The sequence below is a fragment of the Canis lupus genome, chromosome 12, assembly GCF_048164855.1.
Source record: "Canis lupus baileyi chromosome 12, mCanLup2.hap1, whole genome shotgun sequence".
Lineage (NCBI taxonomy): Eukaryota > Metazoa > Chordata > Mammalia > Carnivora > Canidae > Canis > Canis lupus.
The window spans coordinates 25,492,425-25,514,860 of record NC_132849.1 but is presented as its reverse complement, the minus strand read 5'-3'; the positions used below and the strand labels follow the sequence as shown (position 1 = coordinate 25,514,860).

General features: G+C 50.9%; 4 protein-coding genes across 7 annotated transcripts in view; 2 read left to right on the top strand and 2 right to left on the bottom strand.

The window, feature by feature from the left end:
• The window catches only part of USP39 (ubiquitin specific peptidase 39), a 32,237-nt gene extending 27,455 nt beyond the window's left edge, over positions 1-4,782 (bottom strand). The window contains exons 1-2 of the mRNA XM_072770047.1: positions 4,481-4,782; positions 2,154-2,223 (exon numbers count right to left, since the gene is read on the bottom strand). Coding sequence (XP_072626148.1) covers positions 2,154-2,223; positions 4,481-4,748 — 338 coding nt within the window. The 5' untranslated portion in view covers positions 4,749-4,782. The remainder of the gene's footprint in view (positions 1-2,153; positions 2,224-4,480) is intronic.
• A 179-nt stretch (positions 4,783-4,961) lies between these two features.
• On the top strand, positions 4,962-11,975 carry C12H2orf68 (chromosome 12 C2orf68 homolog). Of its 3 annotated transcripts, XM_072770058.1 has the most exons (5): positions 6,356-6,571; positions 6,647-6,765; positions 6,882-6,965; positions 7,710-7,861; positions 8,227-11,975. In XM_072770058.1, exons 1-5 carry the CDS (start codon positions 6,465-6,467, stop codon positions 8,347-8,349), a joined length of 585 nt encoding a protein of 194 aa, XP_072626159.1. In that variant the 5' UTR covers positions 6,356-6,464; the 3' UTR covers positions 8,350-11,975. The 3 variants fall into 3 exon arrangements, with proteins under 3 accessions (XP_072626161.1, XP_072626159.1, XP_072626160.1); XM_072770060.1 differs by having other exon boundaries at positions 4,962-6,571; positions 7,710-11,975; XM_072770059.1 differs by lacking the exon at positions 6,882-6,965 and having other exon boundaries at positions 6,359-6,571.
• Positions 11,976-13,695: 1,720 nt separating this feature from the next.
• TMEM150A (transmembrane protein 150A) lies at positions 13,696-18,004 on the top strand. Of its 2 annotated transcripts, XM_072770056.1 has the most exons (8): positions 13,696-13,827; positions 14,345-14,525; positions 14,976-15,023; positions 15,363-15,449; positions 16,050-16,117; positions 16,457-16,584; positions 16,796-16,973; positions 17,237-18,004. In XM_072770056.1, exons 2-8 carry the CDS (start codon positions 14,461-14,463, stop codon positions 17,476-17,478), a joined length of 816 nt encoding a protein of 271 aa, XP_072626157.1. In that variant the 5' UTR covers positions 13,696-13,827; positions 14,345-14,460; the 3' UTR covers positions 17,479-18,004. The 2 variants fall into 2 exon arrangements, with proteins under 2 accessions (XP_072626157.1, XP_072626158.1); XM_072770057.1 differs by lacking the exon at positions 14,976-15,023.
• Positions 17,957-20,670, bottom strand: RNF181 (ring finger protein 181). Its single transcript, XM_072770063.1, has 5 exons — positions 20,514-20,670; positions 19,589-19,719; positions 19,303-19,412; positions 19,047-19,121; positions 17,957-18,788 (listed from the first exon to the last, which is right to left on the bottom strand). The coding sequence occupies exons 1-5, from the start codon at positions 20,597-20,599 to the stop codon at positions 18,729-18,731; spliced, it is 462 nt and encodes a 153-aa protein (XP_072626164.1). The 5' UTR covers positions 20,600-20,670; the 3' UTR covers positions 17,957-18,728.
• Positions 20,671-22,436: the final 1,766 nt, after the last annotated feature.

Below are 22,436 nucleotides of genomic sequence, written 5' to 3'. Positions count from 1 at the left end.
TCCTCCCCTAGACATTTAATATAGCACCCCTACACACCAATTCCCAAAGCAATGTCAAGGTATCTCTACCAGACATACAATGCCAATGACCCTCTTTCTTTTTCAAATTTACAACCAGTAGAAAACCTTCTATTGCAGTTACTTTCTCTGGAGGAAAAGCTAAAAAGTAGGACTAAAGCAACAGGGCCCCAACAACATTCCAAATTAAAAGACTAGGGATGGGGCAGTCCCGCTTGCGCAGTGGCTTAGCACCGCCTGCAGCCTGAGGTGTGATCCTGGAGACCCGGGATGGAGTCCCATGTTGAGCTCCCTGCATGGAGCCTGCTTCTCCCTCTGCCTGTGTCTCTGCCTCTCTTTCTGTCTCTCTCATGAATAAATAAAATCTTTTTAAAAAGTAAATAAATACTAAATACATACATACATACATACATACATAAATAAAAGACTAGGGATGGGGGGCACCTGGTTGGCTCAGTCAGTTAAATGTCCCAACTCTTGATTTCACTCAGGTCATAATTCAGGGTTGTGAGATCTAACCCCACATAGGCTCTGTGCTGGGTGTGGAACCTGTTCAAGATTCTCTCCCTCTTCCTCTGCCCACCCCCTTCTCTAGGGAAAAAAAAAAGAGAGAGAGGCAGTGAAAAGACATCAAGAGTGAACAAATCCTTTTATAAAAGAAAAATCGATTTTTGTCCATAAAAATAAATGGGAAGCCTGAATATTAGAATACCTACAAATAGATGTACTTATTTAACTGCAAAGTAATGTTATATGAGTACAGGGCAGGTTAAGGGACAAAAAACATTTTTTTTGGGGGGGGGGGGGACAGAAAACTTTTACTTCCATTAAATCCACAGGTGACAAAGAAATTTCTCCTCAAACATTAACTCTAATTAATTGGTAATGGTCCCAGTAAAGCGGCACTGTCCATTAAAGGAGGCAATAGCCACAAGTTAATATTTACATTTAAATTTAAAATAATTAGGGACACCTGGGTGGCTTAGCGGTTGAGCATCTGCCTTTGGCTTAGGGCGTGATCCCCGATACGGAATTGAGTCCTGTATTGGGCTCCTTGCAGGAAGCCTGCTTCTCCCTCTGCCTATGTCTCTGCCCTTCTCTCTGTGTCTCTCTCACGAAAAAATAAATTTAAAATCTTTAAAAAAATAAATAGGGGACCCCTGGGTGGCTCAGCGGTTTGGTGCCTGCCTTTGGCCCAGGGCGCAATCCTGGAGTCCCAGGATCAAGTCCCGCGTCGGGCTCCCGGCATAGAGCCTGCTTCTCCCTCTGCCTGTGTTTCTGCCTCTGTCTATCATAAATAAATAAATAAATATTTTTTAAATAAATAAATAAATTTAAAATAATTAGAATTTGAAACTCGGTTCCTCAAGTCATGTTTCAAGTCCTCTCTAGCCATAAATGGCTTGCACCTGCCACAATAAATAGCCCTTATAGTCATTTCACTACGGAGAGAAGTTCTTATCTAATCTATATATTAAACAGTACTATCTTAAGGCATGAATTTAAAAACATCTTAAGATGCCATCTGGGATCAGAGAAATGAAACAAGGATAAAGTAACTACTTCTGCTTTAGGACATATTTTTATCTGTTTTCTCTACTAAATTCCAGCCATCTAAAGTAGTACTTAGCATGTAGTAAGTACTCAAAAAAATATTTAAATTTGCCACTGTCATTTTAAGGACACCATATATATTCCATCAAACAGATTCAAAATAAACTAAAAGCTTTTTATGTACATGCACCTCCTAAAAAAAGAAAATGCCCTCCGACACTTTATATTAAAAGGTAAGGATTGGGGACACCTGGGTGGCTCCGTAGTTGAGCATCTGCCTTCGGCTCAGGGCGTGATCCCAAGGTCCTGGGATGGAGTCCCACATCGGGTCGCCCACAGGGAGCCTGCTTCTCTATGTCTCTGCCTCTCTCTGTGTGTCTCTCATGAATAAATAAATAAAATCTTTTTAAATAAATAAATAAAAGGTAACGATTAATAAACATGGCAGGAGGCACAATTTTCTGGGCAGAAAGCTTTAAAAGGGATAAAATTTGTGAATGTGTTTTTGATGTACAGTTCGAAGAATTTTCTGCAGAGATTCCAATGTTTTTTGCTGCTTTCAGCATCCCAGTCCTACCAACCTGTTAATGGTATCCAAGTACGGGCAATGGCGGCTCCTCCGATCCTCAGAATCCACACGGCCATTCTTTGCTGAAAGGGAAATCATCACAGGCTGTGAAAATGGGAAACTCGTACTCAGGGTCAACTACAAGTACAAACCAAAAAATGAGAAAAACTAAACAGGATGAACCCATACACAGGTAACCCAGGAATACACCAAAAAGCCCACTAATGGAACAAGCACCAAACTGGGAGAATATATTTGAAACACATATAACCAACAAAGGACTCATTTGCAGATTACATAAAGAAATCTGGTGAAGCAATAAGAAAACGACAACCCAACAGAAAATGAGGAATATAACCCTTGTTAACAATCAAGAAAATGCCAATTTCCTTGTGCAATGATATACCACTTCACACCTACCAGAAAGGAAAAAATAAAATCAGAAAATTCCCAGTGTTGGCAAATACAGAGAGCAATAGAAATGCTCATGTACTGCTGGTGAAGTATAAACTGTTACAACCTCCTGGAAACAGTACAGCAAGATCAAGCTGAGAACCTTTGACCCAGCAATCTCTACTTATAAACCTGAGAGAAACTTTTGCATATGTACACCGGAAGTGCTTTACTAAAAATATTTATAGCAGCAGTATCTGAAAGGGCCCAAACTGGAAACAAATCAAATATCCACCACAAATAAAACAGATAAACATATTTTGGTATATCATCAATATAACACTATGTAGCCATAAACACCAATTTGGATGAACCTCAAAAATATGGCTAGTAAAAAAAGGCAAATCAGAAGACCACATATAGTATGATTCCATTTATATCAAATACAAAGTAAAACTAGTAGTATTTAGGGATATACAACTAAAAATAGAAATTATTAGAAAAAAATTCAGAACAGTCAATTCCTAAGCAAGTAAAGAAGGTACATACAATTGAGAAGGGGCATATGGGAGCTTCTAAGGTATTGGTTATGTACCACTTCTAATGGTGATAGCATTAGGAGACAATTGTCCATGGGTCTCTCATGTTTCTGTCCATATTGTGACCAGAGGCACTATCTGCCTTCAGACTACCTTGTTAAGGAGATGTGTAGTAAACAGCATTGGAAGACAGACACAGGGATCTCCCCACAGAGCAAATAGGAGGCAAGTTCACAAACCACTATAAAAAAACTCTGTAAGCCCAGAGTTCCACTGTGAGTATAAGTTCCCTTCAAGGGTAGCCCGGGTGGCTCAGCGGTTGAGCGTCTGCCTTCAGCCCAGGGCCTGTTCCTGGAGACACAGGATCGAGTCCCACGTCCGGCTCCCTCCATGGAGCCTGCTTCTCCCTCTGCCTGTGTCTCTGCCTCTCTCTCTCTATGTCTCTTATGAATAAATAAGTAAAATCTTAAAAAAAAAAACAAAAAACTGCACTGTGGAGAATGACACTACAAACTCCACGGCCTTCATTAGCATCCAGAAAACTGTGGCAGGCTACCTAGGCAGCTTGCAAATAAAATCTCAAATCCTTCACAGTTCTTGACAAATGGCAAATTTAAGGATGTATGTTTTCACTCTCCTTTAAACCATACTTGTGCATTATATTCGGTCCATCTTAGTGCCTGTGATCTACTTCATCATAAAAATAAAAAGGGAAAGACAAAACGAAAACAAAAAAGATAAACCAGAAGGACAAATGGGATTCTAGTGTGTCCCAGAAAAAACAATCTTATCACAACTATACAAAATACCTAAGAAACAACGTCTCTTCCAAAGAAAGGGAAACATGAAGCTGACAAGGCACTTCAAAAAAAAAAAAAAAATCAAAGAATATCCTGAAATTAATTATTCAACGAATATTTATCAAGCACTCTCTATGAGCAAGGTGCTATTCCGGACTCTATATGTAATACAAATATAGTTCAAACAGAGGATTTTTTTTTTAAGATTTTATTTATTTATTCATAGAGACACAGAGAGAAAGAGAGAGAGAGAGACAGAAGCAGGCTCCATGCAGGGAGCCCGACGTGGGACTGGATCCCGGGTCTCCAGGATCACGCCCTGGGCTAAAGACGGCGCTAAACCGGGGCGCCACCGGGGCTGCCCCAAAGGATTCTAAGCAAGAAGTTTAAGAGCTACTATTAAAGTATAACCATATACCGATATCCAGGACCGGAAGGCAAAATTACAGTCTTAGACAACTAGTACCGTCCTCCCCACAAGGCAGTCGAGTCCGGTCGCGGACACCAGGGAGTGTGAATTCCCCACTCACCCCCACCCCCAGGGAAGGTTGGAAATGGAAAAAGGAGAGAGCGAGAGTGGAGCCCGCGCCCAGCCGAGCCCCGCGCACCTCGCACCTCCCGCTCAGGCTCAGAGTCCTCGTCCACCTCGCGCTCCCGCTTCACCCGCACAGCCGGGACGACTGGCGTCGGGGCCTCGCGCGCGCTCACCGGCTCGACCTCCCGCTTCACACGCACTGGACTGCCCCGGGAGCTCGGCGCCTCGGCTTCCCGCTCCCGCTCCCGCTCCCGCTTGACGCGACCCGAGCTGCCCCGCGACTCGGACTCGCGCTTGCCGCGGGTAGAACCACGAGATTCACGCTTGGATCGCCCAGACATCTCCTCTACCGGCCCGGTCTCTCTGCGCAGGCTCCAGGCACGCTGTAGCGCGCGGCAGGGAGCCAATCAGAAGCCGCGCTGGTATCGTGCCCAGGGCTCTCTACGAGTCGCGGTGCAGGACACATCCTGCCGCGAGAAATCCTCTGGGAAGTACTGCGCCTCTTGTGGCGTCTGAGCTTCTGCGTGCGCCCCTGAGAAAAGCCTGCGGGCCTACTGCCGCCTTACCCATAATTTTCTGGATTTAAAAAAAAAAAAAAAAAAAAGAGGTCTCATTGGGCTCCGGATTTCTTCGAGCTTCTTTGTGCCCGGGAGGTGGTCTCCAGAGTCGCTGCTCACCAGAGAACTAGGCGACCTCCCTAAATCATCCCCTTCCTGCAGCAACCTAGCTACTCCAACTCCGCACTTGGAGGATTGTTCTCGGCGTCCCAGGAAAATGCAAACCACAGGCAGAGAGAGACGGCCTTGATCAAGCTAAGAAAGCTCAACTTTCAGGGCCTGTGGCCTTCACGATCCCCTCCACGGCCCTGATCGAGTGTGTCCAGCTTTACCGAGATGGAATGGGCATATGCAATCAAATGCATGCTTAAAGTGTGCCGTTTGCTAAATACTGATGGATGGGTGTATACACACTCTGAGACCATCACCACCATTAAGATAAGAAACCTACCCACCAGCTCCAAAATTGTCCTTCCCCAAACACCTGCTTTGTCACCACGGGGAGTAGCTTTATGTAAATGGAAGCCCAGGGCGTGCCCTCTCTTTGGCCGGGCCCTATTAGCTAGGAGAATTTATTTTGAGATTCCTCCACGCCTTTTCCTGTACCAACAGCTTGTTCCTTTTGATTGCTCAGTGGTGTTCTATGTGTGGATGTGCCAGTGTGTCGCTATGCTAATCACAAATTCCCAATTTTGTCCTTTTCTAAGTCATTCATGAGAGACAGAGAAGACAGGCAGAGCCCTAGGAGAGGGAGAAGCAGGCTCCCTGCCGGAAGCTCCAGGTGGGACTCGATGCCCGCACCCCGGGACCACGCCCGGAGCCGAAGGCGGAAGCTCAACCCGAGCCACCAGGTGCCCCCCTCCTTTCTTAGAGAGGGCTCCAAAACTATATGCAAATTTTGAACAGCGCCGGGTCCTCCGGCGGGGACAGTTAAGCCATACCCACCGGTGGACCCGGGCGCTGGGCGGGCTGGAGGGGCTGCGCGGCAGGCGTGCCGCTGGGTGACCCGCCTGAATACCCGCCTCCTCACAACCTCTTTTGGACGTACTTGCGCTGTGTTCTCGTTTACAAAGGAGGAAACCGAGGCTCGGCGGCGTTCAATAGTCAGCCGAGGTCAGGCAACCGGTGATGGGAGTTACACAGCATTTTGTCACCACAAAAAGGAAAGGAAGATTCCACACACCGATCGCTGAGTGGTGTAATGGGTGCTTTGTGTTTTTCTGAATGTTCTGATGTGTCAGCAGTCAGCCTAAGTCCTCTTTCGTATTGCTCATGTCACAAAGAAAATCCCCGAAGAGGAGCGGAAGCCGCGCATGCCCCGAGGCAGCACCCGCGCCGGGAACTCTGCGCGGGGCGACGCTCGGCCGGGCAGGCGCTTTCGGGGCGGGACCTCGGGGCGCGGGGCCGGAAGTCCGGCGAGGGGCGGCGCGGACCTCCCCCGGCGGGACCGCGGCCGTTGGGGCCGTGGAGTCGGCGGCGGCTCCGAGCGCAGGGCTCCAGATGGAAGCAGCTCCAGAGCCCGGACAGGGGGTCTGCTGCAAGCCTGGCGGGCGGCTGGACATGAGCCACGGCTTTGTGCACCACATCCGACGGAACCAGCTGGCCCGGTACCGCCCCGCCCCGCCGCCGCCCCCAGCCTAGCTCTGCCCGGCCGTCCCTGACTCCCGCTCGGCTCCCCGCAGGGACGACTATGACAAGAAGGTGAAGCAGGCGGCCAAGGAGAAGGCGAGGAGGCGGCACACGCCCGCGCCGACGCGGCCCCGCAAACCCGACCTGCAGGTGTACCTGCCGCGACACCGAGGTGAGGCCGCCCGCCCCGCCTGCCTACTCCAGCCCGCGCGCCCTTTCGGCCCCCAGCCCTCTGTCTCTTTGCGCTCTTTTCTCTACATGGAAAAAAACCCGCTTTTGAACCCGCAGGGCTCAGTTCATGTCGTCCCTTCCCGGAACCCTCACCTCGACGCTCCCCTTTCTCCACTCACATTCTCCCTGAGAACAGAGAAGGTTCGTGCCCCGCGCCCCTCCCCCCCCGCCCCGTGAAGCATCACGATTAACGGGAATTATCTGGGAACCAGCAAGTCGTCGTTTACTGGTTTGCCCACCATGCTGTCGTGCTTTAGGCCTGACAGAGTTTGGCACACCTGTAGTTGACCAGGACGTGGGTGTGGAATGAAACTCGAACTAAGTATTCTAAATGGCCTTTTCTCCAGCTTCCCCGGGACCTAGAGATCACAATAGCTAACTATTGTGGCACTGAATTTGTTTAGCGTTACCTAAAAGTGTTTTTACATCTTGGGTACGTTGATTCACTTAGGTTTCCCAAGATCGATTCACTTAGTTTTCCCAAGATCCCCTAGGATGGAAACGACTATCATTTCTGTCTCACAGTCAGGAGACAGGCGCAGAGAGATTAGCTTGCCCAAGGTCTCGCAGCTAATAAATGGCAGAGCCTGAATTTAAACCCACGTAGGACTCTAGCCATCTCTGCACTACCTTCCAACGCTATTCACTAGATGAAGATGCATTGTGATTGTGTACCTACTACGTGATAGAACTGTGCTGGCCCCAGAGCAGGGATACAAAGGTAAATGAAACTATCGATTGGCACCACACTTAACATATAACACACGCACAAAGTCCATAAGAAGATTGGGACTTCCTTTACAGTATGTTTTCATGTGTTATCCATGTGGGCAGGGGCTCCAGCAGCCTTCCCCTCTTCCCTCTCATTGTGATTCATCCTTCCAGATGGCTCTACCCACCCAAGCAACCCAGACTGTGAGGAGTCCGGTGAAAGCAGCAGTAGTGGCAGCTCCGAGCCAGAACCTTCTGGCCATCAGCTCTTCTGTTTAGAATACGAGGCAGACAGCGGAGAGGTCACCTCAGTTATTGTGTATCAGGTATGCCTCATGGAAACAGCTGCAGCCTGAAGGTCCTTGGCCATGCTAGAAATCAATGCCAGAGCCTGAGCCGCTATTTTCCTCGGGGCCAGTGGGAAGTGTCGGCTCCACATGGGAGCATAGACTGTTGGGCGATGCTTTTGAGCACAACTCACGCCTGCCACACAGTGATTCTCAGCAGGAACCAGGGAGGGCTTGTGGCCTCCAGCTGAAAATCACTATTACAGGGGCACCTGGGAAATGACAGGCACTGGCAAGAAGCTGTGAGTCAAATGAAGTTCTGTGAGAATGTTGTCTAGGGACAGGGCAGGTCGCCTTTTCAGAAGAGGCCAGGCCCTGAGCTTCCTGACTCTTCCTCCACGTAGGATGATGATCCAGGAAGGGTGAGTGAAGAGGTGTCAGCACACACGCCTCTGGATCCACCCATGCGAGAGGCCCTCAAGTTGCGCATCCAGGAGGAGATTGCAAAGCGCCAGAGCCGACATTGACCAGGCTGAAGGCTTTCTCACCAGGCTGGATTCACTGCCCAGGGAGCTCACTCCTAGTTTGGGGGTGCCAGGACCAGTCTGAGCTGATCTTGAGACACACACACACACACACACACACACACACACACACCCCTGAGCTCACACATACGCAGGAACAGTGTTGCAGGGACAAGCCTAATCATCTCCTTTGCAGCCATTCTTTCTTGTATGTTGGCCCATTTGACCAGCTTAGTATTCTGGGATTTGAGAATTTTGTTTGGCTAACTTGGTGTTCTAGAAGCAGAGACTCCAGGGACAGCTGAGGTGTATGAAACCTTATGCCAACATGCTGCTTTCTTACTGAAGTCCTATGCAATGGGACATCTAGTCACTGCTGCTCTACCCAGCTCAATGAACTGTGTTTGTTGTTCTATGGTTCCTTTGTTCCTTGCTTCTGCTCACTTCTGTCCATATTTTCTAGACCTTTCTTCCAGCCATTTCCTTGTTCTTTCCATTCCCTCATCTTTGTCTCAGAATCCATCAGTTCCACCCCACCTCCCAATGTGACTTCGCCTCCCAGCTGCTCAGGACTTTGAAGGTGGGGAGTTGGGGGGGGGGGGCTACCTTCCTGATAAGCTCTCCCAGTAATTCCAATACCAATAAAGTGGGAGATCTTCATTTTTGAGACTGACTTGCAAGCATGTATCCCACCCCTTCCATGGCTTTTGCAAGTTTCGCTTATACCGCACTGTTTGGCACTGTCTAGATAAAGAGACCTAGGAGGATGATGCCAGAACTCAACTGCAAGGATTTCTTGCAGCAAAACCTGCCTTGGTTAGAGCTATGGGATTCCAGTTTTCAGCCTCATCCCTGGCTGTGAACAGACCATCCTCTGCTCAGGCTAAGGGGGAATTATCAAAACAAGCTTGAAGCTGACTCTCCAAATGTGATTTAACAGTCCTGAATGTACATACAAAGGGAAATTCAACATGAGCAATAATTGTCTATTTGGACCCCTAGTTGCAAAAAAAAAAAAAAAAGGCCAAACAATGGCAGCGAAATGAGCCTCTCTCATCTGCCCTTCCCTTGCCCCATTCTTTCTCCTTTTGTATTTCCCAAGAGTATATAAACGGAGATCCTTAGGGTAAAGATCCTAGGAATATCACTGCTTTCACCTCAGTGAATGTTTTCCCTAACACAGGGTTAGGCTAAGGTCTGAGAAGTTCATAAGACATCCTATGCACTGCAGTTCCAAGCCACTTCAGATTTCCAGCAATTGACCTAACCTCAGTGACTGGAAGTACGGGGTTTAAGTGAGCCCATGAACACTAAGACTTCTTGAAACCAAAGTCCCCATGCCCCAGGGGTTTCTCTACATCAGGGTCTCAAGATCTGCCTGGCTGTTCCATCTCAGCAGCTTTTCTCTTAAAGGACACCTAAGGGCACTGTTGGTTTGTGCCCTACACCCCTGAAAATCTACCACCTCAGAAACGGGGCAAGGCAACTACTTAAACTAACTGCATCATTAGAATCCAGTAAGCCACAGCTTGCAGTGCCAGAGAAATTCTGGGAAGGTGAGTGAGGTAGATAAGTTAGATGGGCCTGGTTGTGAAGGGAGCCAGGGACCAGAGTGTTCCTGACCCACAGAGCTGGCCCAAGGTTAAATACCTTAAACTTGCCAGTCCTGGGCTCAGTTCTACTTTCAGGGGAGAAAATCTGCCTGCTGCTTATTCAGCCAGGCTAGAAGTGCCTTTTGACTTACAATGTTGACTACCCTCTAGAGCCTCTAAGTCAAGGAGGCCATGCCATACTCTATGCCCAATCTTCCCTGCAGCTCTGAGGACTGGGGATTTTAGTCTTCCAGCTTTTCAACTGATCTTCTGACTTGGAAATAGGATTTCACTGGAACTCTTAGGCTTCCTAGTCTGGAAATACTTCTTGGGTCTGTCTTCTCACAACTGGATGGCCTATTTCACGGATTTATTAAAGAATTTAGAAACAAGACCAGAAGAAGAAGCCAGAGGCATGGTACCTGAAATTCTAGCCTCCATTCCTGTTTGTGAGAAGGGAAGTGTGTACCTAATGTGACCTTTTTATGTGTCTGTCATGTAATCCTCACACTCTCAGGTAAGAGATTGATGAAAACTCCTTGTTTGTGAATTTATTTTCTTAAGGCATTTTGCGTATCAAGTTCATGTAGAATGTTTTCCACCCAAGAAAGCATCCTAATTCTTAATTTAAGCAGTAGGACTATAGAAAGCATTAAGCCTAGTACTTAAATGAGAGGTTGTCCTTTAAGGGAAGCCTGTTGGTAGTGATGCTGCCACTGCTCCAGGTATGCCTAAAGCACTTCTCTGGTGATAAAGCCCTCAGCCAGTTGACAGCTTTACCGCTCAGGCTCATTGCTTATTGCCACCCCTCAGTCTGGGTTCCAGGATGGTACTGGTACTATGCAGTTGATTCACCAGACTGGCCTCCAAATATCTTCTAGCTGTTTTCAAAAATCAGTGCTTTGCCATCAAGGAGCATGTTACAGAGCATTTCCCACAGGTTCTAGGGATGTCACAAAGAAGACTGCCCCATACTGTTTGGTACAGTGGCAACAGTGTCAGATTAACTGGAGCTCTTAGGCAGGCTGCTTCAGAATGAACACTCATTTGACTAGACACATTCTTGGCTGTCTTAAAAAAAAAAAAAAAAAAGTCTGGTAGCCTCTTTGATGTATCTCATGTATCTCATGATGTATCTCATGTCCATGAATGTTCTCCACTTAGGTCTTGGATTTTAAGGCTTTCTGTTTCCTGGGCCACCATGGATGATATAATAAATAGAAGGAATCTGGGGTTCTTAGGGGCTTTGGGCTGCATAAGAGTAAATACTAAAGTTTGAGTTCTAGCCAGTTGGCAAGCATATAAGTCTTTGAAGAATGTAACACAAGAAGGGAAAACAAGAATGTAAAGCTTTTTGTACTGAGAGTAGGAGTCTGGCACTTGGCCAGCCAGTAGGACCAATGTGGGCAATAACATGCTTCTCCCTATGTATGAGTCTCTGAAAGGGGCATTTCACCTCCATGGTCCACTCTGAAGGGCACTGCCAACTAGAGATTTAGCCCATGGGACTGGAAGAAAACACCTTGAGGTAGTGTGTATCCAACCTGCTATGCATTTGCCAGGATGCATGGATAGTAGGGTAGAGGATCCCCAGCTGGTTTACAAGTATACATGAGACCTTTGCATATAGAAAGAGGAATGGGGACAGATTATTTTCCTACCTCTTGGGAGAATCAGCAGAGATTGTTAACAATTTTCTGAAACATTTTAAGCTCCCTTGTTGAATTCCTATTATTTAGGACTCAGATGGTAAGAAACCATAGGCACCCACCCCAAATTTCTCCAGTAGTTAGAGTGACACTAAAAGTAAAAACCGTCTGAATATTTGGCTCCTTTTCCTTCTCAGAGCCTCCAGGATGAGGGGTTGGTTGCACTGGTCAAGTTGTGTTAAATGCGTAACAAGCCATATATTATTCTGTTTTCTCATTTCCAATGTTTCTGCTGTGTGAATGAAGTGTACAATTATTTGAAAATCTTGGAAGGAAGGTACTTTTCAAAAACAGTATTCTTTTTAAGCAATAAACTATTTTTACAGCACTGTTTTTGCCAAGAGTTTTGAAATCACTTGTGTACATAAGGGAAGTGAAGATTAAATGCCTGCCCTAAAGTCATTCAGCACCACAGAATCAGCACTTGAAATCTCATCTCTTGCTTTGCCTTGACTATTTTAAGAACTGCCCAGGTTGAAGCATAACAACAAGAGTCACGTAGCATTAGAGTTGGAAGGGACTATTAAAGATGTCTGGACCCACTTCTTGTATGATAAGTGACTCCACCCTACCAACTCTCCATGAAAAGCCCTTCTGTCAAGTCCCATCTTGGAGTAATTCTACTTTAGGGACTGCTGAGATTATCCTATTAGGCCAAAATTTGCTTCTTTGTCCCGGTTCTAGAGTGCTTGTCTTACTCCCATTGTATGTTAGAATAGCCAGTTTAGGACCTAAGTAGTTTTTTCAAGTCTTCCCCCATAACAGTTGGGACAGACACTCAAACCCAGGATTTATATATTAGCAGGATATAGTAAATGTTGACTAAGATTTGCAAAGCTTCCAATGAGGTAGGAAATGCTGAGGGTTCATTGGGCAGGTGAGGAAAAGGTGCCTGCTCCAATGGTAACACACTTGGGCAGGAAGACCGTGCTTCTCTGAATTAAGAAGCAACACCTCTGCGTCCTGGAGCACAACATGGCCAGCAAAAAGTGGACTGGATGTTAAACCCCACTGATCCATTCAGCCAGGTCTTGTACAGTGATCACTCTGCACAACCATACTTCTTGGGCCTTCCTTAACTACTTGTCCTGATGCAATTCAGAAAAGCACTCTCCCAACAGATTTCCTGTTTCCATTTTTACTTTCCATTGGGTCCAAAAAAGGTTGCTCCTTCAGGTCCTTGTCTAGTTTATTTTTCCCCCACAGTACAGGGCCCCGTTTCTGCACATTACCTTTGCCAGATCTAAGCTTCCCCTGCTCCTGGCAGCCCATGGTCTGTCAGCCCTAGTGTCTCACAGAGGTTCCAGCACATGCTGGGATTCTTAGTGTGTGAGACACACTTTTGGTATGTGAAAAGTATGTCCAAGAAGGCAACTTTGGCCTGTACATTTTGGTGAAACCGATGGTAATTTATTCCCACACTATCCTGTTCACTCTTCCCAAATTGCTCTGGGCCTCTAGTCTGCCTTATCTCTCTTGGTTACCAACACCTGGCCACGTGTGACCATGAATATCTGTGGCCTTGTTTCAAGTAAGTGTTCATCACCCAGGAAACCTGTTTTGGACACTGACTTCTTACAGTACTCTATACTTGGACCCTTGAAAATAAGTGATGAAAGTAGCCCTCAAGAGTTTGCTGAGCCGAGGGAAGCATAAGCCAAATCCAGGGCTCTTGAATTTAAGTAACAGCCAAGACTTCGTGCTCGCTTCTTCGCAGAGCGGCCTCGCCCAGGACAGAGGCAGGCGCGGGGCGCCTTGGTTAGAGACGCTTCCTCCAGCCTTGCGCGCAATGCCAATCACGGCTGTGCGGCCCCGGGAGCTTCCCGCCTCCCCAAGCTTCCAAAGCAGCCCCCGGGCACGCGGGACTGTGGGCATCTCCGAGTCGAAGCCTCTGCTCCAGTCCCACGCCACAGCCCTCGGCGCTCAGGCCCCCCGAAGGCGGGGCGCCGCCCACGCTTCCACCGCCAAGCGGGCGCGGGGGCTCGGGAGTTGTAGTCTCCCGGCGACAGCGGCCGCGGGGGCCGGGGCGGCGCGGACTCCACGTCCCGGCGGGCGGCGCGGCGCGGCCGGGGCGCCAGGGGCGGGGCCGCTCGGCCCTTTAAACCTTCCAGGGCTGCTCCGAGGGCCGCAGCCAGAGACGGCGCCACGCGGGGCCGAGCAGGGCGCGGCGCTCCGGGGAGGTGCGTACTGGGCCCCTTCATGTCCGCGGCCTCGGGGGACGTGCTGGGGAGACTCGCGTCCCCGGCTCCGGCGGGGGAGAGGAGGGCCCCGTGCCCCCACACGGGGGGGAGGGGCGGGCGAGGTGGGCTTCCTGCGCTAACCTGCCTCCCCCCTCGGGGCGCCAGCGGTCAGGTGGTTCCCTGCGCGCGGCCGCCGCTCGGCCCCGGCCCGCACCTGCCCGCAGGTTCTTGGCGCGGCCCCCTGGACAGCCCTAACTGCAGCCCCTCCCCCTGCCCGGTCCCTCGGGCGTGGGAGCGGGACTCCCTCCCCAGAAGTTAGAGCCCCGCCTGAGCTTCTGGGCGCACCGGTGGCATTGGGCTGGAATGCGGAGGCCCCCGGTGGAAGCCAGGTGTCCACGTTCTGGCGTGGGCTCAGCCCAAAACGTGGGCGTTGTGAATTGAGTGTTGACCACCTTCTCCGCCCACCGACTTCGGCCAGGCACTGGACCCTGGACTTTGACCTGTCTCTCTCCACCAGGCCTGGGCCGCTGATGGTTTTGGCGAAGTACCTTAAGGTAGCTGGGCCGGCCCCCTCTTTCCCACCTACCTCTTGTCCTTCCCCCCACATCACCACCACCCTGGCTCCCCTCCCTCATGACCGCCTGGATCCTCCTTCCTGTCAGCTTGTCAGCATTCTCCATCACTGGCCTATGGACTGTGTGAGTAAAGAGGGGGAGGGGGACGGCAACTACGGGACAAAATGGGCCCCAGCCTAGAAGGGATAGGGCCTCCCAGGACCCAACGGGAGCTCGATGGCACACACACAGCCCCTTGTCCTGCTGTAGGCTCCGGGGTAGTACCCAGGACCACTAGCTGTCTCCAAAACCTGGCCCTGTGCCTGGGCACACAGTCCCCTCGGACGTTGGCACCACTGCTGTCCAGTAGGGTGACCCAGACAGACCTACTTCTTGCCAGGGTTACTTCCACAGGTCCTCTTGTTTGGGGCCATGCTGTAGGTTCTCCTGTGGTGTCAAGCTTCAGGATCACCTCAACACGAGTCCCCAGCAAGGACAAAGGCTGACTGGGGCCAGAGTCAAGGCAGAAGAGTCAGCAGGGGAGAGCCGGGCTGGGAGGGTCGTGGGTGTGGGGTGACGGTTGTGTTCCCGCAGGTATGCCATGGCCGTGATGAACCGCCACGCATGCCCTGTGGAGAACTGGTATGGTGTACTCTGCAGACAGCCTCCCTCTAAAGCTCCCTTCATCTCTGTTCCCTCTTGGGTCGGGGCTGCTGCGAGCCAGATGGAGACTCTGAGCCTGACTGCTTTTATCTGACATTGGCAACGCCTGTCCCTCCCCAGGCATGGCTTCGTGCCCATCTACCTGTTTCCCACCATCCCTTCACCCCTTTGGCTTCTCTCAGGCCAGTTCTGGGAAGTGGGCTCTTCTGTCCCTGCCAAGGGAAGTCTGGGAGGGTGATCCCTGAGAGGCCTGAGACTATAGGCCGAGAACCTAGGGGAACCACTTTTCCCCAGACTACCCTCTGTCCTGCCTACCAGGTCCTACAACGAATCCTGCTCTCCTGACCCTGCTGAACAAGGGGGCCCCAAGACCTGCTGCACCCTGGATGATATCCCCCTCATCAGGTAAGGCCTGGAAACTGGGCAGGTCAGGGAAGACCCAAGCCCCTCAGACAAGGACCTGTCTTTCAGTCTCAGAAATAATGAGTGTATTAAGAGTACTTGATAACAATTTTCCATGCCAGTCACCATGTGCTGAATGCTCTACATGCATAGGGCCATTTAATCCCAGTACCAGCATTGGGGCAGCTACTGTTTTCACCGTCTTATAGGCAAGAAAACAGACTGAGGGATGTCATCTGTCCAGGTCACACAGCTAGTAAGTGGAGGCACCTGGACTTAAGTTCAAGCCCTCTGATTGCCCAGCCCCAGTTCTGGCACAAGGAAAGCCAGACTGGCTGCAGGCCTTGACAGCCACAGCGAGTCCAAGGAGTCTCAACCTCTGCCAAGCAATCCTGGGTACTCCCTTACCCATCACACACATGAGCTCTGCTTTGGGGGAGGGCCCAGCCTGGGGCGGGTTGTTTGTGATACACAACTGGCCCTTCTCATAAATCAGTGGCCTGCCTAAGGACAGGCACAGATAAAGCAAGAGACAGACGGGCCAGAATGGGGGTGCTAGTGCTCCTGCCCCTCTCTCATTCTGTCCTTGCCCCCCACCCCCAGCAAGTGTGGCACATATCCCCCAGAGAGCTGCCTCTTCAGCCTCATTGGCAACATGGGTGCTTTCATGGGTGAGTTGTGCCCTCAGCCCCACTAGCCAGCCCAGTCCAACCCATACCCCCACCCCCCTCCCAGAAAGGCCCAGGAAGCCCTTGCTTAGTGTAGCCCCCTCCCACCAAGGGCTAAAAAGCAAGAGGGGCTACTTCTCTCCTCTTCAACAAAGGCCAAAGTCTCCTGCACAGCCACCCTGCTGGCCAGAGCCTGAGGAAACCCAGTACACCACCTGCCCTTCTATTCCCTTTCAGCCTTCAGTGTCTGGATGGGGGTGGGGGTGTCGGTGGGCTGGCTGGGCTGGGCCAGTCTGGGAGGAGGACACCAGAGCTGGCCCTACCTGTGCTCTCTTCCTCCAGTGGTCCTGATTTGCCTGCTGCTCTATGGGCAGCTCCTGGAGCAGAGTCGTCATTCCTGGGTTAATACCACAACGCTCATCACAGGCTGTACCAATGCTGCGGGCCTGGTGGTAGTCGGCAACTTCCAGGTGGGCCCGCCTGCCTGCATGTTGAACTTTTTTAACTAATGGGTCCTGGCTGTCTGCAGGTGCCCTGTCCCCTGATGGCTGACCCAAGTTGCAGCCCTTCAAGGCTGAGGGAGGAGACAGAAGGGTCTGGGAGGGAAGGGAGATAGAGGTGGGGAAGAGGGGTGGTGGAGGTAGGGCTGCTTCACAGATCAGCCCTTCTCTCTGGGCCCAGGTGGATCATGCAAAGTCTCTGCACTACATCGGAACTGGTGTGGCCTTCCCTGCTGGCCTGCTCTTTGTCTGCCTGCACTGTGCTCTCTCCTACCATGGGGCCACTGCCCCCCAGGACCTGGCTATGGCCTACCTGCGGATTGTGCTGGCAGCCATCGCCTTTGTCACCCTAATCCTCAGTATCCTTCCAGGACAGGGCAGCCAGGAGAGCATCTTCAAGCCCAGCCTTTCCCCACCCAAGATGCTGGGGGGGGTAGGTGGTGGGGAGTGGGGGAGAGCTTGGCACACGTATATCCAGAAAATACTGCCCAGGGTGTTTTCCTTCTTCCCCTCCCAGGTGGGAGACCAGGCTCTTTGGCCCAGCTTAGTTATCTATCTGGGAAGGTAGGAGTGTCACCACATCCCACGTGTCCTACTGAACACTTCCTTAGCCCCATTCCAGGTGGTGTCTTCTTTATGCATGAGAGCTCTCAGCTGCAGCACGGGGCAGCCCTGTGCGAGTGGGTGTTTGTGATCGACATCCTCATTTTCTACGGCACCTTCAGCTATGAGTTTGGGGCAGTTTCCTCAGAGACACTGGTGGCTGCCCTGCAGCCTGCCTCTGGCCGGGCCTGCAAGTCCTCCGGAAGCAGTAGCACTTCCACTCACCTCAACTGTGCTCCGGAAAGCATCGCCATGATCTGAGGCCTGGGGAGGGTGGCTGGCCCAGCCTCAGCAGCTCCCCACCTCATAACTTTGCATTTATTTTGTACCAAAAACAATTTTGAGAAAGTATTTTGTTGGGATATGGGTTTCCTTGCTGCTGGAGGAACGGCCATCCCATACCCACCTGTGCTATAGAAGAGCAGGCCTGGCTGCTGCCTGGGCCACACGCAACCTACTGCTTGACTCTGCAGTGTTTTATGTTTAAAGGTCACATATCCTCACTCACCCAGCCAGCCCTTCAGGTGCCTTCTACTCCCCAGTGCCGAGGCAACACCACTGGGGTTTCCCGCTGCAGGAATTGGGGGCTGGAAACAGCAAGAGGGATAGAAGTCAGGGAATAGAAGGGGGAGCACTCCTTAGTCTGTGGGAAGGCCCACTTTTGGGCCCACTGAGCTGCACTGGGATTCTTCACTCGGCCCCTTACTTTCAGGCAAATAACATAGCAGAACCACGTGGGTATTTTAATACTTTTTTTTTTAATCTATTAAAAGAATTCTAATTTGCATGTTTGTAGTCTGTTCTAAACAATCAGGAGAGGGCCTGACCCAGGTCAGCTTTCCCTAGGCAAAGGGTGGGAGGAATCCCCTGCCCTCAGGGAGAGTGCCCACTGCTCTTTGAAAGCAGGGCTGCCAAGAATAAAGGATGCCTGGTGCTATCCAAATATCCTTCAAGAGCTTGAAACCCTTTCTAGGCATTAAAACAGTCTAAAGAACTGACCTGATCCTTCCCCAATTCCATGTGAAGTTTGCTTCTCTAGTAAGGGATATGGGGGCGGGGGAAGGAGGTCATCCAGAGAGCAACTTTGAAATGCTAGAAACGGTTTTCACAATGAAAAAAAGCCCGTGGGATTCCAAGGTTGACTAAAAATTGCAGGGGAGAGAGACAGAGGCTAGATTTTGTTTACCATCCGTAAGTAGCTATTGGATGCCAGACCCTGACACATTTTGCTTTCCAACGATGAACACCTAGGCCCAGTCACTGGCTGCTCCAGTGGCCAGGTTCTTGACCTGGGTTCCACTGCTCTCAGGCCAGTAGGCTTGGCAGGAAGGGACATGCAGCCCGGTACTTTCTGTGGTTCCCCCAACCACAGTAGGGACCTCATGGAGGATACAGAACCCCTGCCCAGGCCTGTGAGCAATGCAGTGCAGGGTGGGTAAAGAAATCTTTAATGAGGATTCAAGGTGCAGGAGGAAGATATTGTGGAGGACGAGTGCTCAACCCCAGGCACCTCATGTGTACATGGCTCCGTGGAGGTTCTCAAGCCGGTGCTTTTGCTGCTGCTTGCGAGCCTGAAGGAAAGAGGAAACACTGGGCATGGGTCATACCTGAAGCCCTGTGGGGGGAGCGATGGGACAGCTATCACTGTTTTCAGGCCCCAAGCATGTGCATCGCCAAGGCTCTTGTCCCTCACCAAAGTCACCAGGAAGACGACCAGAGTCAGTGACTCTGAGGCCTAACCAAGCCTGCTAAGGTAGGGAATGAGAACACTGAGGACAGCGACTAAGGGGTCCACATTACCACCCTCTTCACTTACCACCAGCCCTTACCTTATCTCGTCTGTGCTCCTCATAAGCGTCATCATCAGTGGGCAGCTCATGGCGGCACAGGGGGCAGGAATTTGTCTGAGAAAAGGAGGGCAGTGTTCCAGCCCAGGTCTGGTCTTTATAAGCTAACATCTGCCCCTTGCTCCCAGTTCCCACCCGTACCCTCTCCCTTCTCTGATCCCCTAACAGTCCATAAACAGAAAGAGGCTTGAGAATTGGGCCCAGGGCAGGGTAAGGGCTGAGAGAAAGGAAGCGGTACCTTGCTTAGCCAGGGTAGAATGCAGTTGGAATGGAAGAGGTGACGGCAAGGCATCTCAATGGCAGTCTCCTCCTCCTCAAATTCCAAAAGACACACGGGGCACTTGAGCTCTTGAGGAAGGAGTGCTGATCAGGAGAGCTGCTACAGGCCCTGCCTCCCGGCTCCCACTCCTGAAAGACATTCTTGCCCCAACCTGACCTGGAAAACTGAAGGGCTAGACCAGTCTAGCTTGGGAGCAGGTGCGTCTGGCAAACCTGCCCCAAACAGTAAGAATTTGTGTTCTCACCAGCCTGAGAGCTCCTGATGACTGTCCTGGGAAGGTTCTCAACCACAGCCTTGGCAGCAGGTGGAGGCAGATGATGATCCCAATCTACTACCAACCCCAAGTCTTCAAAGTCCATCCTATTGAAAAGTGACCTGGGAGGAACGATGCATGATCAGAACCGAAGAAAACCGTACTTTCTTTTTGCCCCCACAATCCAGTAGGCATTAACAGATAAATATTCTGTCGAGCCAGTACCAACAGCTAGCCCCCAAAAGTGTTCACTAGATAAAAAGCACAATGGAAAATGGTTTACAGTTGCTATAAGACAACCCCAAGCATGCAAGCTATTTTGTCCCATTTTATTATTTTTTAAAGATTGTATTTATTTATTCAGGAGAGAGACAGAGAGAGGCAGAGACACAGGAGGAGGGAGAAGCAGGCTCCATGCAGGGAGCCCAACGTCGGACTCGATCCCGAGTCTTCAAGATCACGCCCCGGACCGAAGGCGGCGCTAAACCGCTGAGCCACCGGGGCTGTCCTAGTCCCATTTTACACATGAGGCAACAGGCTCAGAGAAATTACTCAGGCCATGTAGACATGACCTGGTAAAGCCAGATTCCAAGTGGCAATGGTGGTTTCCGTGCTTGTTGTTCCTAACGAATGTACCTACTCACGCCCACACGGCCCCTCCCCTGCTAGAACCGACTGCCCTGCCGCCCCCCACTCTCCCCTATTCGCCAGCTCCCGTCTTTCCTACCATCCCCGGCCCGCCCACGGATGGTCCAAATTATCGATCTTCCTCGAATCTCGTCTCTGGACTAACTCTCCATCATAAGATTCATCCGTCCTCCCCAGACTCTCTGCCCTCTATAATCCGCCTTGTCCAGCCAGCCCCAGCCCAGATACCTGCTACCCGAGCCCCCACCCCCCAGCTCCGTGCACCCACCTTGCGAGCTCCAGCAACATACTGGTTCGGGCCTCCTGCTCGGAATCCAGCGGCTCGCAGTCGTGCTCATCGAAATAGGACGCCATGGCGGCGGGGCTGTCTGACACAGCCCTCGGAGGCCGCTGGACTGTGGCCCCACGGCGCTGGCCAATAAGTTGCGGGCCTGAGCGAGGAAGACCAATCAGAGCATCCGAAAGGCGGGCTCAGAGGCTCGTTAGGCGCATGAAAGCGGAAGTATTAATTCTGCTGCCTCTCGTTGGCTCGAACAAGTCAGGTGACCAAAGGCTACAGCCAATGGCAGGGGCTTGGGCCGGTCGGGAAAAACAGCTGTTTGGGGCTCCGACCCTGGGGGAGGGTATCTGCGAACGACGTGTGGGTCGGGGGCTCGGCGCCCTGAATAGCCAAGTGTCGGGGCTGTAGGGCCTTGGGTTCGCTCTGCGGCTCAGAGGGCCTAGGACGTGCAGGTGCTAGAGGCCCTCCAGAGAGTGAGGCGTGGCGCAGGGGGTCAGGGTCCTGCGAACCTGGAAGGACGACGTTCCCCGCTGCTCTGCCCGGTCCCCGCCCAGTGCTTCTGCACCTGCTGCACTCTGGGTAGTTCAGGGGTTGGCCCTTGATTACCCTCTCAACCCGCAAAACAAAAATGTCCTGATTATTTTTTGTTAGACACAATCAAGGGTGGGGTAAAAGTCCCCCAACGAGAGAGGAAAGATCCTTGCCAGGGAATCTAGGGCCTTACCCGCTCACAGAACTATGTGTGTGACCTTCAGCCCACTGCTCAGCCTCTCGGCTAGCTTCTGTAAAATTAGTGGCTTGATTTCAAGGAGTTTGCATCCCTGGCTACCCATGGCTATCCTGGAGATGGAACCAGGGGTTGCAGCTTTAGGGGGAAATAACCCTGCGTCAGATACTTCCCTCAAAGATTCTGATAGAACTGATCCAGGCCCTATAGGAAAGCTGTGTAGGCCAGCGGCTAATGTGTGTGTCCAGGCATCCTGCACACTTGGATTTAAATCTTAGCTCTGATACTAAGTAATCTAGGCCTGGGGGTGATAGTTTTAGAAGTTCTACAGGTGATTCTGATGTGAGGCAGGCTTGAGAACTGCACTAGATGAAATGGATGACAGCTACTTTTTATTTGGCATCTAGAACCATTACACTGATGGATATGTTACACACAATACAAATAATCCTCACAATTGTTCTGGGAGTTAAATATCCCTTTTTTCGTATGTAAACCCCAAGTCTCAAGTGACTTGCCCAAATCCACACGGCCTCTAAGTGGTGTTACCGACCAACTACACAGCCAAGCAGTTTTCTCCAGCTTTCCCAGAAAAAGATGGTAATGAGCCCAGTGGAAGCAACAAGCTCTGTGAGGGGTAAATCTCCACACAACTCTCAGGTTTGTTCTTGTTTCTCTGTCAGTAGCCCTCACTTCACCTAACAAGGAACTGCTTCTGTTACACACTTGACCTTGACCCTGAATTCCTCTTCCACACTTGAGTTTGCGATGCAGTCAAGTAGCCCAGGCAGAGACTGCCCAGCTTCCGTGACCCTAGTAGGGCTTTCTTTCCTTCTTCCATAGCCTTTACCCAATCATCTTTCCTGTGACCCTAAGGCCCTGCCAGCTTGGCCCTGTATGGCCTTGGAGCTTTGAAGAGGCTGAATTCTTTCCTACAGGACAAAGTCTAGGCCATCCTTTGTGACTGTCCATTACAGCACCAGAAAAGCCCTTCCCATTTTCTTTAAGGTTTTATTTATTGATTGAGAGAGAGAGAGAGAGAGAGAGAGAGGTGGAGACACAGGCAAAGGGAGAAGCAGGCTCCATGCAGGGAGCCCAACGTGGGACTCGATCCCAGGTCTCCAGGATCACATCCTGGGCTGAAGGCAGCGCTAAACCGCTGAGCACCCAGGGATCTCCCCATT

Excerpts from the sequence above, each read along its gene's own strand:
- RNF181 (XM_072770063.1), bottom strand. The coding sequence starts at position 20,599 with ATGGCGTCCTATTTCGATGAGCACGACTGCGAGCCGCTGGATTCCGAG. Across the intron at positions 19,413-19,588 it reads CATCAGGAGCTCTCAGGCTG|AGCTCAAGTGCCCCGTGTGT; the intron begins GTGAGAACACAA and ends TCCTTCCTCAAG. Across the intron at positions 18,789-19,046 it reads AGGAGCACAGACGAGATAAG|GCTCGCAAGCAGCAGCAAAA; the intron begins GTAAGGGCTGGT and ends TCTTTCCTTCAG.
- C12H2orf68 (XM_072770060.1), top strand. The coding sequence starts at position 6,237 with ATGTCACAAAGAAAATCCCCGAAGAGGAGCGGAAGCCGCGCATGCCCC. Across the intron at positions 6,766-6,881 it reads GTACCTGCCGCGACACCGAG|GGCTCAGTTCATGTCGTCCC; the intron begins GTGAGGCCGCCC and ends TTGAACCCGCAG. Across the intron at positions 6,966-7,709 it reads TCTCCCTGAGAACAGAGAAG|ATGGCTCTACCCACCCAAGC; the intron begins GTTCGTGCCCCG and ends TCATCCTTCCAG.
- TMEM150A (XM_072770056.1), top strand. The coding sequence starts at position 14,461 with ATGACCGCCTGGATCCTCCTTCCTGTCAGCTTGTCAGCATTCTCCATC. Across the intron at positions 16,585-16,795 it reads TGGTAGTCGGCAACTTCCAG|GTGGATCATGCAAAGTCTCT; the intron begins GTGGGCCCGCCT and ends CTCTGGGCCCAG. Across the intron at positions 16,974-17,236 it reads CTTTGTCACCCTAATCCTCA|GTGGTGTCTTCTTTATGCAT; the intron begins GTATCCTTCCAG and ends GCCCCATTCCAG.